The sequence below is a fragment of the Aulonocara stuartgranti genome (genome assembly GCF_965226115.1).
Source record: "Aulonocara stuartgranti genome assembly, chromosome: 20".
Classification (NCBI taxonomy): domain Eukaryota; kingdom Metazoa; phylum Chordata; class Actinopteri; order Cichliformes; family Cichlidae; genus Aulonocara; species Aulonocara stuartgranti.
The window spans coordinates 32,454,523-32,467,558 of NC_138956.1; the positions used below are offsets into that span (position 1 = coordinate 32,454,523).

General features: G+C 38.1%; 1 protein-coding gene across 2 annotated transcripts; it reads left to right on the plus strand.

Moving 5' to 3' along the window:
- The first annotated feature begins 2,011 nt into the window (after window positions 1-2,011).
- On the plus strand, window positions 2,012-11,098 carry tmem269 (transmembrane protein 269). Of its 2 annotated transcripts, none has more exons than XM_082519086.1 (7): window positions 2,012-2,375; window positions 3,818-3,869; window positions 6,775-6,922; window positions 7,467-7,564; window positions 8,591-8,734; window positions 8,847-9,047; window positions 9,502-11,098. In XM_082519086.1, the coding sequence occupies exons 2-7, from the start codon at window positions 3,839-3,841 to the stop codon at window positions 9,609-9,611; spliced, it is 732 nt and encodes a 243-aa protein (XP_082375212.1). In that variant the 5' UTR covers window positions 2,012-2,375; window positions 3,818-3,838; the 3' UTR covers window positions 9,612-11,098. The 2 variants fall into 2 exon arrangements, with proteins under 2 accessions (XP_082375212.1, XP_082375211.1); XM_082519085.1 differs by having other exon boundaries at window positions 2,328-2,574.
- The last annotated feature ends 1,938 nt before the right edge of the window (window positions 11,099-13,036 follow it).

Below are 13,036 nucleotides of genomic sequence, written 5' to 3' on the forward strand. Positions count from 1 at the left end.
TCAAATCAAATCACTTTTATTGTCACATTACTGGTACAGTACATGTGAGTGAAATTGTTGTGTGCAAGCTTCACAAGCAACATACAACTAACCTAAAAAACAATACAAAATATAAGAATAAGAAATTTGAGAAATATAGGAATAAGTATATGAGCAGAACAATACAGAAATACAGAAGTCAGCAGATGAATATTGTGCAAAATGGCATTTATGCACAATATGGAGTGCATAAGTGCCGAAGTTTTGATAAGTACAGTGAAGTGTCTATGAAGAGTTAGTGTTAATGCACTTAATGCAATATTACTGTAACATCCCTTGCATTAAAGCTCAAACTTTGGTACTTCAACCACATCTTAACGGTTCTATTTATTAAAATCCACTGGTGAACAGAGGCAAAATGATTAAAAAAAGAATAGACTATTGTCCAAAAACTTATTCTTTTTACAATAAATCTAATAACAATATGGTAAATCACTCCTTCTTCCAGTGGAAGCTTATATTATAAAATTGAATATTTTATAATATATCTATACAAAATGAAAATTTACAACTTGTACGTCACTGCCTTTGGTATATTTTCACTGAGTGATCTGTCTCATGTTTTCATGTCACTGCAGACACACTATGGAAAGTTTGATCTATAAACAGTTGGTAGTGATATTGTGTGTCTCACAAGTCATGTGCACCTAACTGTAAGTACATTTCCAAATGTAGACTCTGCCCCCTAACATGTATGCAAGCATGTGGTTAATGGAAGAAAACCAAGGAAAAGCTGTGGTTACTGTAAGCGTCAGCTCATTCATTTAGACGCATTCCTTTTTAAAGGGTGAGGATTTGTTGATAGAACAAAACAAAAATCTCTCGAGTTGTGTTTTTTACAGTCACAGTATTCATTGAACGTTATATTGGTAACAGCAACAGAGGGTATGTGTAACAACGCACGGCTCATGTGTTCTCTGTTTGTAGGGGTTGTAAAATAAATTTGAACATCATGTCCAACCCAAACATTAAATCCCAACCATTTGTCTATTTACACTTGTATTACACACACACACACACACACAGTAGTGAATGCTTCATTAATCTGTGCTTAAGTGAGTTTGTTAAGTAAACTGAATTCATGTACATGGACTTCTTGAGAAAAGGTAGAGCTTGTACATTTAGAGTCACTTGTTAACATTTTGCCACTTAACTTATGTCACTCTATAATGACTATATCATGTGTTGCAGTAATACACTATAACAAACCTGAGAATAATAATTTAAAAAAACACGAACACACAAGCAAACAAAAGCCTATTTTATTTATTTTATTACTTATTCAGTTTAGGGTTAAGTAAATAGTGAGCTTTGGGTTTTCAAAAGCCACCTGTAAGACCAACAATGATTTTTGACTTTAGAGTTTTCTTTGCCAGTGAAAAGAAGAAAAAATGCTAAGCGGAGGCAGTTAGCAAAGACAAAAAGTCAGACAGCACACCACTTTCTAAATCCTAATATGACTCAGTGTTAAGATAAGATAACCTTTATTAGTCCCACACGTGGGAAATTTGTTTTGTCACAGCAGGAAGTGGACAGTGCAAAAGTTATGAGGCAAAAATTAGAATACAATAAGAATAAATACAGTACACAACTGTACAGAATAGAATAAAATAAAATACTATATACAGTAGAATAAAATAAAATAAATATACAATAAGATAAAAATAGAATACAAATACAAATACTATATACAACTGAGTAAAAATACAACGATGACAGAAAGGATTATTGCACTTAGTATTATCTGTTAAGATTTTTGACTTGTGGTGATTTCATAAGCACATAAATGGATGTGTGCATTAGTTTAATTGATTTTAAACAAAAAATTAATTCCATGTAAAGAAAAATAGAAATTCTCCATTCATTGTGTTTCATAATTTATTTTTCATTGTGACAGCTTAATGCCTCAGAAATGTTAAGTAATTGGGGCTTAAGAGGTTAATATGCAAACGTGTTGCAAACAGAAAAGCAGCCACTTAAAGTCATCAAACAAACAAAAATATTTAGATAATAAACAGTGTTGCATATTTGCTTCAATGATCCACAGCTTTGCGTCACTGAAATATTGATAGCCTTGTAATCACTGAGGTTTCCATATTGTTACATATTAACTTGTGTTCGCACGTCGTATTAGCATGCAAATAAATAAATAAATAATACATGTGTTTTTTCCTCAATGTCACTTCCACTTCAGCGGTAACCGTCAACAGAGTTGAGCAACATTATTTCAGAAAAATCCAGAAACAACAGGGGCGTCACTTCCGGTGGAATGTTCCAACGGACTTATCCTTGGACTTTAAAAGGACCCGCTGAAAAAGTGGCTGGGAAGTTGACAGGTAACCGGTTGTGTGATGACTGTGAAATTGAGGCCGTGGCAGCATTAAACTCAGGCGTTAAATTCATTTTCAAATTGATCTGCTGAAAAACAGAACAAAAATACATAACGAGGAAAAATAAGATTATAGGATCCCAGTGCGTGCGTTTCTCCATCCTTTGATTTGTATACACTAAGTAATCAGTGGAGCTCCTTCGAAGGTAAGATGTGACGCATTTTATATGAAATTTAGATGAAACAAGTACATTTTATACCAAGATTTTAGGCTCGCTGGGCTTTTGTCCAGCTGGTTGTGACGCAGTTGCACATCTTGCTTAAACCTCGATGCTGGGGGTGGGGACTCAAACACCTCTACACATTTAAGATCGGTGTGTATTTTATTCTCAAGTCGTCGGGGATGTGTTTGTTCTGAAGGATGGAGCTGTCTGACCCTGCAGAATCTGTCCGATTCTTAGGATAGAGCGCTGCGCATTAAGGTTTCCGCTGACCAGATGTGAAGGTCCTGTTAGGCTACGTTCACACTGCAGGCGAAAGCGCATCAAATCCGATTTTTTGACCCTATGCGACCCATATCCGATCATGCTATGACAGTGTGAACGGCGCAAATCCGATATTTTCAAATCCGATCTGGGTCACTTTCGTATGTGGTACTGAATCCGATACATATCCGATGTTTTAGAAAGCGACTGCTGTTTGAACGGTCAAGTCGCATTAAATCCGCCTTTTACGTCACCGACACAAGACTGAAGCCAATTATCCGCGCCAGAGAAGCGCCCGAGAAGACATCGCGAACGCTTCCTGGCCATCCCGTGTAGATGTCAGTGAAACTGTTGGGAAGACAACGTAAACATTTTATTTGTACTGTATAATCTGCAGATTCTGACAGAAATCTACAGCTATCCTTTGAAGCACCGCTCCTCTCTTAAACGGCAATAAGGATCATTATTAGGTTATTTACATTATTATGTAAATAACAAAATAACTTAAAGCAAAAATTGGGAAACGTGAAGACCGAAGTCTTTATATTAAGGGCCATCAGTCAAACAATACTGTTGCTCTGGGTCTAAACAGAGCGCGTTGTGTGTGACGTCTTCTTTTGCGCATGCGGGCCGCTTTGAGCGTTCACACTAGAGAGCGTTTGCTGTCGCATTTTATTTGTAGTGTGAACGAGCAGACAAAAAAATCGGATTTGATCAAAAAATCGGAATTGAGCATTAAGACCTGCAGTGTGAACGTAGCCTAGAACGAACAGACAGAAGGATTTAAGAAAGGGATATTGCATGGCTGTCATTTGTTTAGGATCTTTGGGATGTTTATGAAGATCGTTTCTAATCTCAATTCTCAAATAGTCCCAGTAGATCTGCAATTATAAATAAGGATGTATATATCCGGAACAGTACTGTATGTGTAATAAAAATACTCTTATTTTAATTTGTCTTTCAGTTGTTGCACTTTGAGCCAGACATGATCATGGTCCACCTGACGTCCTCCTCTGGTAGGTTCCCTTTCTCACTCTCTTCTCTTAATCTGGATTACCGTACACCTCAGCATGGGTGTCAGGGATGGAAGCTGAGGTGTACTGGCATCAAATTGGGCTGGAAAACAAATATGATGATGTTTGGACAGAAGTTTTATAAACATACACAGCACGACCAACACATTTTATAGGAGAAATTTCTTCTCGTGTTACAACTTCAGTATTATTATTGTTCATTATTGTATACTGACTATAATTTGTACATATACTAATTATAATGCTTACTTCAGCACCACACCATATTCAGTATGCCCAGTTAACCTTCGTTAACAGCTGTGCATCATTTATGCATTAATTGTAAATTCATCACCATATATTTTTTACTATATGTCAACATTTCAGAACACATTCAATCTAAAAAGTATATAGTTTAAATTGTCCAGTGCATTCACTTAAGATTATCGACCTTTGTGAATCGTGAGCTCTGAGTTTTCCTTGTTTTCCATTTGGTCTTTTTAGTTGTTACCAGGAAACATAGGGTATTACATAACAAAGGTCTTCCCGTCATGCTTTGCACTCATTAGGGGCAACCCAGAAATAGAGACCTGTTTGAAATTGACAGTGCATCTCTGGCTCTGGCTTTCTCCTCTTTTTATTAGTGACCAAGAGAGTGAATTGAGTGGTTAGATTAAAACTTGCCAGTAAAATCTTTTAGCTAGTTTAAGCTGCATGCGTGGTTCTCTAATGATGCTTAGGGTGACAAAAGTTAACCAACTGGATTATATGGGAAGCTTGGCAATTCCATGATTTCCCGATTTAATGCAGAATCTTATCTGCATTAACTGTTGTGCTTTGTTTTTCCTGTAAAAAAAGATTTAGATAGTAATTTAAATACCAAATTGCAATCTAGGCTAAAGTTCTGAATGAAAAGTAAAAAAGCATGCTGTCAAGTTAAAGTGCAAGTGATTGTTGGCTTTCTGTTGTGTCTCATACGCTGTTTTCTTTCAGATGAAGAGTCTCTTGAATTCGCCTGGCTTTGGAATCACAGGAAGTTCAGGGTGAAAAACACTTGAAGGGTTAAATATATTGAAGCTTTGCAGGTCATTATCTGTGCATATTGTCTTGGACAGCACTGTGACTTGTTTTAAAAATATATATATAAAAAAAAAAAAAGCTCACAAAAGAGGAGGCAGATAGAAAAGAATTTATTTATTTTTTTTAATTTGTGGGGCCAGTTTTTGTTTTTTGAGGGGGAGTTTTTGGGCTGGAGAGAAGCTGTGTCAGCAGTCATTCCACGTTGCTGACTGCAATAGTGAATGTAGTCTTAATACTGCAAGCTTGTTTTTCATAAAATGCAGTTTATTTCCAATTGTTGAACTGCAGGGGCTTATATTATCAATATTAATAGTGTATACATTGCTTTGAAACAGTATTTGAAACATCCTTCTGTCTTATATTTTTGTTTGTATTTTCTTTGAATGCTGTCTGAGCTTTAAATTTTAAATCCTGAATAAACAGGGAATGCTAATTTAAACTTGTTTATATTTGATAAAAAAAAGTTATTTAATTTCAAAATAAATCAGCTTTTTTTTTTTTTTTACAAACTTTGACATTGTTTAATGGTTGCAGCTGAACTAAACAGTCCCAGACCTGAAAACTATAAACACTGTTAAACTTGTTCCTTATTTTAACAGACCATATTTAAAGCCCTTATAAAATGGCTTAAAGGTCTGAGTACTGACTTGCTGTATCAAGCAAAATACAGGAAAAGATAAAGAACCATGTAATTGAATTACAACAATGAGAAACGTTATGTATAAATAGTGAATTTATACAGCATTTATATACTGCTTTCCTAGTCATCCAAACTGATAGAATCTGGTTATAAACTATTAATATTGACAATATAATGAAAAAACAAACCAACTAGGAAACTAGGTGGGTTGCAGGTTAATTTTAATGACAGAGTCCCCATTAAAGCCTGGGCTGCTGTGTTATTAATATTAATGTTAATTTAAGCTGTGTGAATGCTGCTGCCATGTCCTTGTGTAAGGTCAGTTTGTTTTGACCAGAGTTAACAGGCTAATTGATCTCTTGTTTGGTATGTGTCAACACAGTAGGTCCAACTCACTCTCACTGTAGCCAAGGCTGTATGTAGTAGTCCCCTAAGTATCCATACTTGTTCCCCACACCAGTATTTGTGTGTGTTTGATCCATGATACGAGTTCACATTTGAGTTTTAACACTTACATTCATCCTGTTCAGATTTTGTATGCTATTGACTTATTTATTTTTCAAATACTATCTTTGATCTTAGAGGTTATTGCATGTGATTTTGGACAGCGTTTTGCTACAGTTAAACATGTGTAATATGTTTGATTCATTAGTATAAATGATAATATAACAAGCAGATAATGAGGCAGTCCTTAATGTTGCATGCGGTAGGCTGCACACACCTGACTTAATGTACAGTAACAAATGCATTGTAGTGATCTGAAAAGGGATGAATGTATCGTAAGGTTGGTCTCCAGCCAATAATCATGCATCTTGGTAAGTGCCATTTCTTTTACATAAGAGGAGGGAGTAATATTTTCCTTTAAAAAACAAAATTAAAAGACCTGCATTATGATTCCCATGATAAAGTGTGTAAATACTTCTTTTCTTTCAAGTAATAGATGGTATACTTAAGGTTTAAGATTACATTTCAGAATTGTTACATTTTTTTCTTCTTGTGCTCGAACTAAAGTTTGTCTAAATCCCAAAATATGATTAGTAAACTATACCAATTCAGACACTTGCATCAACATGCCATCTGGTGTGGTCTTCTGTCAGTAGGGCTTTAGCTTTTGTTTTTCTAAAACCTCAGCAGAGATTATTGACCTAACACAGAAAAATACTAACTGCTGTTATCGTTTGGTCTCAGGTTTCTTTCAGTGCACCAAAAAACTCTTTCTGAGCGATCGGGCCACAGAACTTCAGATCAAGGAGTTTGCGCGTAAAAATGCAGCTAATGCACTGTCAGTTGCCAACATGGTCATGGGCATGGCCTCGATTCTCAGCAGCCTTAATGGGTGAGTAAATAAAGGAGTAATGGGTTTTACTTGTCAGCTGCTGGATGGGCGGAGTTTGTAAGGAGGAATCATTATGTGAATGAGTGTGGAAATGAATGATGTTGTGCATCAATAACCAAACTTTAGTCATTAAACACAACGCAATAAAATCAATCAAAATTTCACAAAACCCAGGAATAAATCAGAAAACACAACAGAAAAAATAAAAGTAGTATTTCAGAAGCTGAGCTATAATTTAGCAAACATATAAGTGTTTTCAATTATTGTTATTATTATTATTATTATTGTGGTTTTATTGTTTGTGTTTTCAAACAACAATGTTATTAACATCCTGTGTTTAGCCCATCAAGGAAAATCATAATATTTATAACAGATTACGAGCCGCTCTAGGTTTAGTTTAAAGGCACAGTTTGCTTTCCCAAAAATGGCAATTTTCTGTATATAAAAAAAGAGACTTTTCTAACATTGTCAGAACTTTTGAACTTGCAGACATTTAACCCTTTTTACTTAATTGTTCAACCTAACAATGACTGGCTTTGTTCAGGCACCATCACGCTGCGTGTTGGCTCGTTCTGATTGGCTACCTCCTGGATTTGGCAGATGGAGCAGTTGCCAGGCAACTCAATGCATGCTCTGCACTGGGTAAGTGGAGTGTTGTGGTCAATAGCACTTACCAAAGATACACTTCCACTGTGGTGTTGGCAGGGCTTGCTGCACAATCTTTTTGTCTGAGCTTTTTTAATTTGGCCACACAAAGAGATCCAGTAAAGGGAACCTTTGCAATTGAAAACTCTTCTTATGTTTCCAACAGAAGAGTCATGAATAATTTATGCAATGTTATTTGAGATTCATCAAGTTAACTTCTTTCAAGTTATTTCTGTGCTCTAGACAAGACAAGATGAATGCATATTTAAATACTTGCATATTTACGCTTTAAGGACTATATTTGTGGCTTGTTTACAAAAGAGCCCAATGCCTCATAGTAAAAGGGAAAGTATAAATAGCTTTGACATTGCTTCCAGTCTGCAAATTCCTAATTTCTGAGATCCCAAAATAGTTTTCAGTTGCATCACAATACATTGTTGGCTGCACATTGCACATTGCAGGGGGCTTTGTGTCTCAACAAGCCTTTTCTGCATGACTTTGCAGGTGGGTGTTGTTGTGCCCCCCACGTATTTTGTCAAATGAACAATAACTTTCTGATTAAGCAGCCTAATTCCACGGGATCATGGCCCAATTGTCTATTTTATCCTGTTGCTTTGGGTTCTCGGCATATCTGAAATTGCTAAAATTGTTGACCCTGGACTGTGGAATTCCACCTCGTTCATCTGTGCCGTGGCCTGAATCACCTCATCCTCATCCGCTGAAAACATGCTATGTGCTCCTGAGGGATAAAGAGATAAGGCAGTGGAGAATGTTGTTTATAGAATGCCTGCCTGTTGGGCTGACACTGACATTTCCACTTGAGAAATTTTTGCACATTCACCGCACGGCTGTCACATGACATGGCACTGGCAAAGATCAGTGCTGAAGAGACATAATACATCTACTGTGGCTTTCACGATTAATGTGCTATGCTAATAGAAGCAGTGTGACACAAGCCTTTCTAAAGCTTATTAGTACAGCTATCAGCAGCAAACATGCCAAACCTTCCTTTTTCATGTTCAGGTGCAAAGCTAGATGATTTTGCTGATTTCACGACCTTTGGGATTGCGACGTCATTGCTCCTGAGAACATCTGATCTGCTCGACAACATCCTGTGCATGTGTTACGTCCTTTCTGTCTTTGTCCGCCTCTGTTTCTTCTCCAGTGGTAAGTTTAAAAAAATGTAGTCTTATTTAACACTGTCATTTTCAATTTAGTCTTTAATTTCAATCATCACTTTGCAAAGTAAGGACATAGTTTGTGTTGTTTTTCCTCATAGGCATCCCTTTCATGTATCGTGGCCTGCCCTGTATTTACTCGTCGGCCATCTTGGCAAGTGCCTCTTTGCTGTCGGGGGGAAACATGGCATTGCTCCGAGTCATTGCAGTTGCCATGATCCTCTTCATGATCAGCCAGAACTTTTACCCTCATGACAGAGTGCTGGAGTCGCAGGCCTGGAAGAAAGTAGTCTACGCTGGAGGTAAAGTAATTTTTAAGAATCTGAAAATCTTAACCGGAACTGCCAAAACCTATAAATGTTTTTACTGTTATTTACTTATTTATTCTTAATGAGGTTTGAGCCTCTTACTGCATGTGTTTATGAATTCTAAACTTAACCACAAGGAAACATTTATTTAACTTATCCCAGTCCAAATGTAAATTTAAATCGCTTTGTGCCAAAATTTGAATTTAAATTCATTGAAGCTGCTTTTTGGAAAAAATGTCCTGGCTGTTCCACATTCAAATGTTTTTGTGCTGTGATAAAGATGGAATGCTGGCTAATCAGTCCGTTCTGCAGATCAAAGCATCTAGTAAACACCTCGATATTAATAAGAAGTGTTGGGGGAAAAAAACATTATTGAAGCCCAGATAATGAGTGCAACACCTTCATTTCGTGCAGACATTCAGTTTCTTTTTTGTGTTTTTATTCTCAGGAATCATCATGTTGTTCTGCTCTTCCTTCCCTCCTGCGTGTATGTACTACCTGCTGTGGTCTGTCTCCTACATTTTGTTCCCAACATCCCTATGGAGCAGTAAAGTGTAAAAGGGATGCTGGCACGCTTAAAAACACTCCCAAACAGGTTTACCTCAGCCCGTCCAGGTGAACCAAGGCTTACAGATTACTGCTGCGTCTTACTGCTGTGGAGGATTCAAGCTAATTCATGCATCACATGCATGCACTCTGCTTAATGTTTTTATTTTGTTTTGTTTTTTTTAGATGACACCTCTGAGGGAACCTAAAATCAGTAAGAATGATTAGCAAGGCATTTTATGTTACTGGTGAGGATTAACCTTCATCCTGTCATCTATTAAACCCCCTTCTTCAGTATTAATCCAATCTTGGTCAGTATTGGGAGCACATGGCAGCAAGCACATCTACAGTATGATTCTAAATATTATTTTAAAAAATATATATATTTCCAATATTTTCTTACTTCTAACTTGTTGTGGTTTATCGCAAATGACTTAATAATATTTATTTCATAGTGTTGAGTGTAGTTAAAGAAATGGCTACTGAAATAGTAACAATTATGTAGGTATGTGCTCTAATCCATGAATCAAAAGTAATATCTCATTGAGATTCAGAATTTCATGCCCTCTCTGCATCTATACTTTAAAACAAAGTCATTTTAATTCATCCAGTAGACCCATTTTGATTGAAATTATATTTTTTAACGTTTGTTTTTTGGATTGAGATCATTACCGTTTACGGAGAGGTCTTAAATCCAGTGATAAAGGAAAATATAATTATTTAATATGATTGTAGTGTCCTTCACAATTTTGATTTGCTGTTTGAATATATGTTTTAAATAACTTACTGACCAGTACTCTTGTAAGTTAGGGGCTTTTATTTAAGCTTCAAGACTATATGATGCAATAGATTCCCTTATTTCATCAATGTGTGATTATTTTTTTATTGGGTTATTATATGCATTTGCCTCTGTTTTAAGAGGCATTATGGTTTAAATAGTAAGTAAATCCACACTGGACTGTAATGATGTGATGAATTAGTGATGTCACAACAGGTGTCTTTAGAACATCTTATGTGGCATAAGGAGTCAAGTTGAAATACTAAATCCCCAGCAGTTTTCTGCCTCATGTAGTGTGAATTTACCCTTAGAGAGGCTTCCAAACCTTTCCTGCCATCTAGTGGGTAAAATTACTGCACGTTCTGCTTCAACTTAAAGGTAAGATAATGTCAGAGTCAGTGCTGAGTTTGATCACAAGCATAGTGCAGCAGACATTAAACCCGAAGAGGCTGGTGGAGGAAATAATGTGTGTGATGATATTGGCCAGTATATATCTGATCTGAGACAAATCACTTGTTTTGTAGATCTTATTTAGTAAGAACGCATTTTTGAAATCTCTCATTGTGTTTCACAGTGGGTGTTAGTGCCTCTCTGCATTGTGAGTAACAAATGATTATGATTGTTAGGTTTTTCTCTGCATGTATTATTGTAAGGTCTACCTTACAATATAAAGGCAACTGTTGTTGTGATTTGTATAAATAAAATTGAATTGAAATGAGAAGATTATATAGTTTTGTACCAATTTGTTCAGAAGCCCGATGAAATGTGAGCACAGAGTAACAGTTGAATGTGTCTGTTTTCAGGCCTAAAGATAGCAGGGCGGGCAACAAATCATAATTTACACAAATTATGATTTGTTGCCCGCCCTTTAAAAAACCATCATCCTTGAGCTCACACTCAGAGGTGTATGAAATCACTCGCAGTTTAGGTTCAGTGATTTTAGTTACTTTAATCAGTCTTCTGTAAGCCACAGCTTTTTGGAACTTAAGTTATCCCTATTATTCTGCCTTAAAGAGCTATTTGAAGCAATGATAATCAAGTGGAGCACAATTTTACAACACAAGATCTTTGTTAAGAAATAAAAAAACAAAAACAAATGTAAGACCACCCCTCCTCCGAACGACCAGGTCCTGTGTCTCACTACAGCTGAGGTGAGGAAAACTCTACGCAGAGTCAATCCACGTAAAGCTGCTGGACCAGACAACATCCCAGGCAGAGTGCTCAGAGAATGTGCTGATCAGCTGGCAAATGTTCTCACCGACATCTTCAACATCTCTCTGAGCAGTGCCGTTGTCCCCACGTGCTTCAAGGCCACCACCATCGTCCCCGTGCCCAAGAAGTCTTCTGTGTCCTGTCTCAATGACTACCGCCCTATCGCACTTACACCCACCATCATGAAGTGCTTCGAACGGCTCGTCATGAGACACATCAAGACCCTGCTGCCCCCCTCACTGGACCCAATGCAATTTGCATACCGTCATAACCGCTCAACGGACGACGCCATCTCCACTGCACTCCATCTTGCCCTGACACACTTGGACAAGAAGGACTCACACGTCCGAATGCTGTACATAGATTTCAGGTCAGCATTTAACACGATCATCCCCCAACAACTGATCGGAAAGCTGAGCCTGTTAGGCCTGAACACCTCCCTCTGCAACTGGATCCTGGACTTTCTGACCGGAAGGCCTCAGTCAGTACGGATCGGGAACTGCACCTCCAGCACCACCACACTGAGCACTGGGGCCCCACAAGGCTGTGTGCTCAGTCCTCTGCTGTTCACACTGCTGACTCATGACTGTGTAGCAACACACAGTTCAAATCACATCATTAAATTCGCTGATGACACGACCGTGGTGGGTCTCATTAGCAAGAACGACGAGTCAGCGTACAGAGAGGAAGTGCAGAGACTAACGGACTGGTGTAAGGACAACAACCTGTCTCTGAATGTTGACAAGACAAAAGAGATGGTTGTTGACTTTAGGAGGACACGAGGCGACCACTCACCGCTGAGCATCAACGGCTCCTCTGTGGAGATCGTTGACAGCACCAAATTCCTGGGCGTACACCTGGAGAAGGACCTCGGCTGGTCCCTCAACACCAGCTCCCTGCACAAGAAAGCCCAACAGCGTCTCTTCTTTCTGAGAAGACTGAGAAAGGCCCGGCTTCCACCACCGATCCTGACCACCTTCTATAGAGGAACTATTGAGAGCATCCTGAGCGGTTGCATCACTGTCTGGTTTGGGAGCTGTGCCATATCAGACCACAAGACCCTACAGCGGATAGTGGGAACAGCAGAGAAGATCATCGGGGTCTCTCTACCCTCTATTGAGGACATCTACACCACACGCTGCATTCGCAAAGCCACCAGCATTGTGGCTGATCGGACACACCCCTCTCACACACTCTTTACACTCCTGCCATCTGGAAAAAGGTACCGAAGCATTCGGGCACGCACATCCAGACTGTGCAACAGCTTTTTTCCACAAGCCATCCGTCTCCTCAGCAAAAAGGGACTGACTGATAAACACGCACACACACACATACACTAACATTATCACTCAGCTTAACTCAAATACCTCAAAACATTGAGACTGGACTGACTAACCAACACAAAGCGCAAACACACTGACCTACACCACCAAACCATCGCACACAC

Excerpts from the sequence above, each read along its gene's own strand:
- tmem269 (XM_082519086.1), top strand. The coding sequence starts at position 3,839 with ATGATCATGGTCCACCTGACGTCCTCCTCTG. Across the intron at positions 3,870-6,774 it reads CCACCTGACGTCCTCCTCTG|GTTTCTTTCAGTGCACCAAA; the intron begins GTAGGTTCCCTT and ends GTTTGGTCTCAG. Across the intron at positions 9,048-9,501 it reads GAAAGTAGTCTACGCTGGAG|GAATCATCATGTTGTTCTGC; the intron begins GTAAAGTAATTT and ends TTTTATTCTCAG.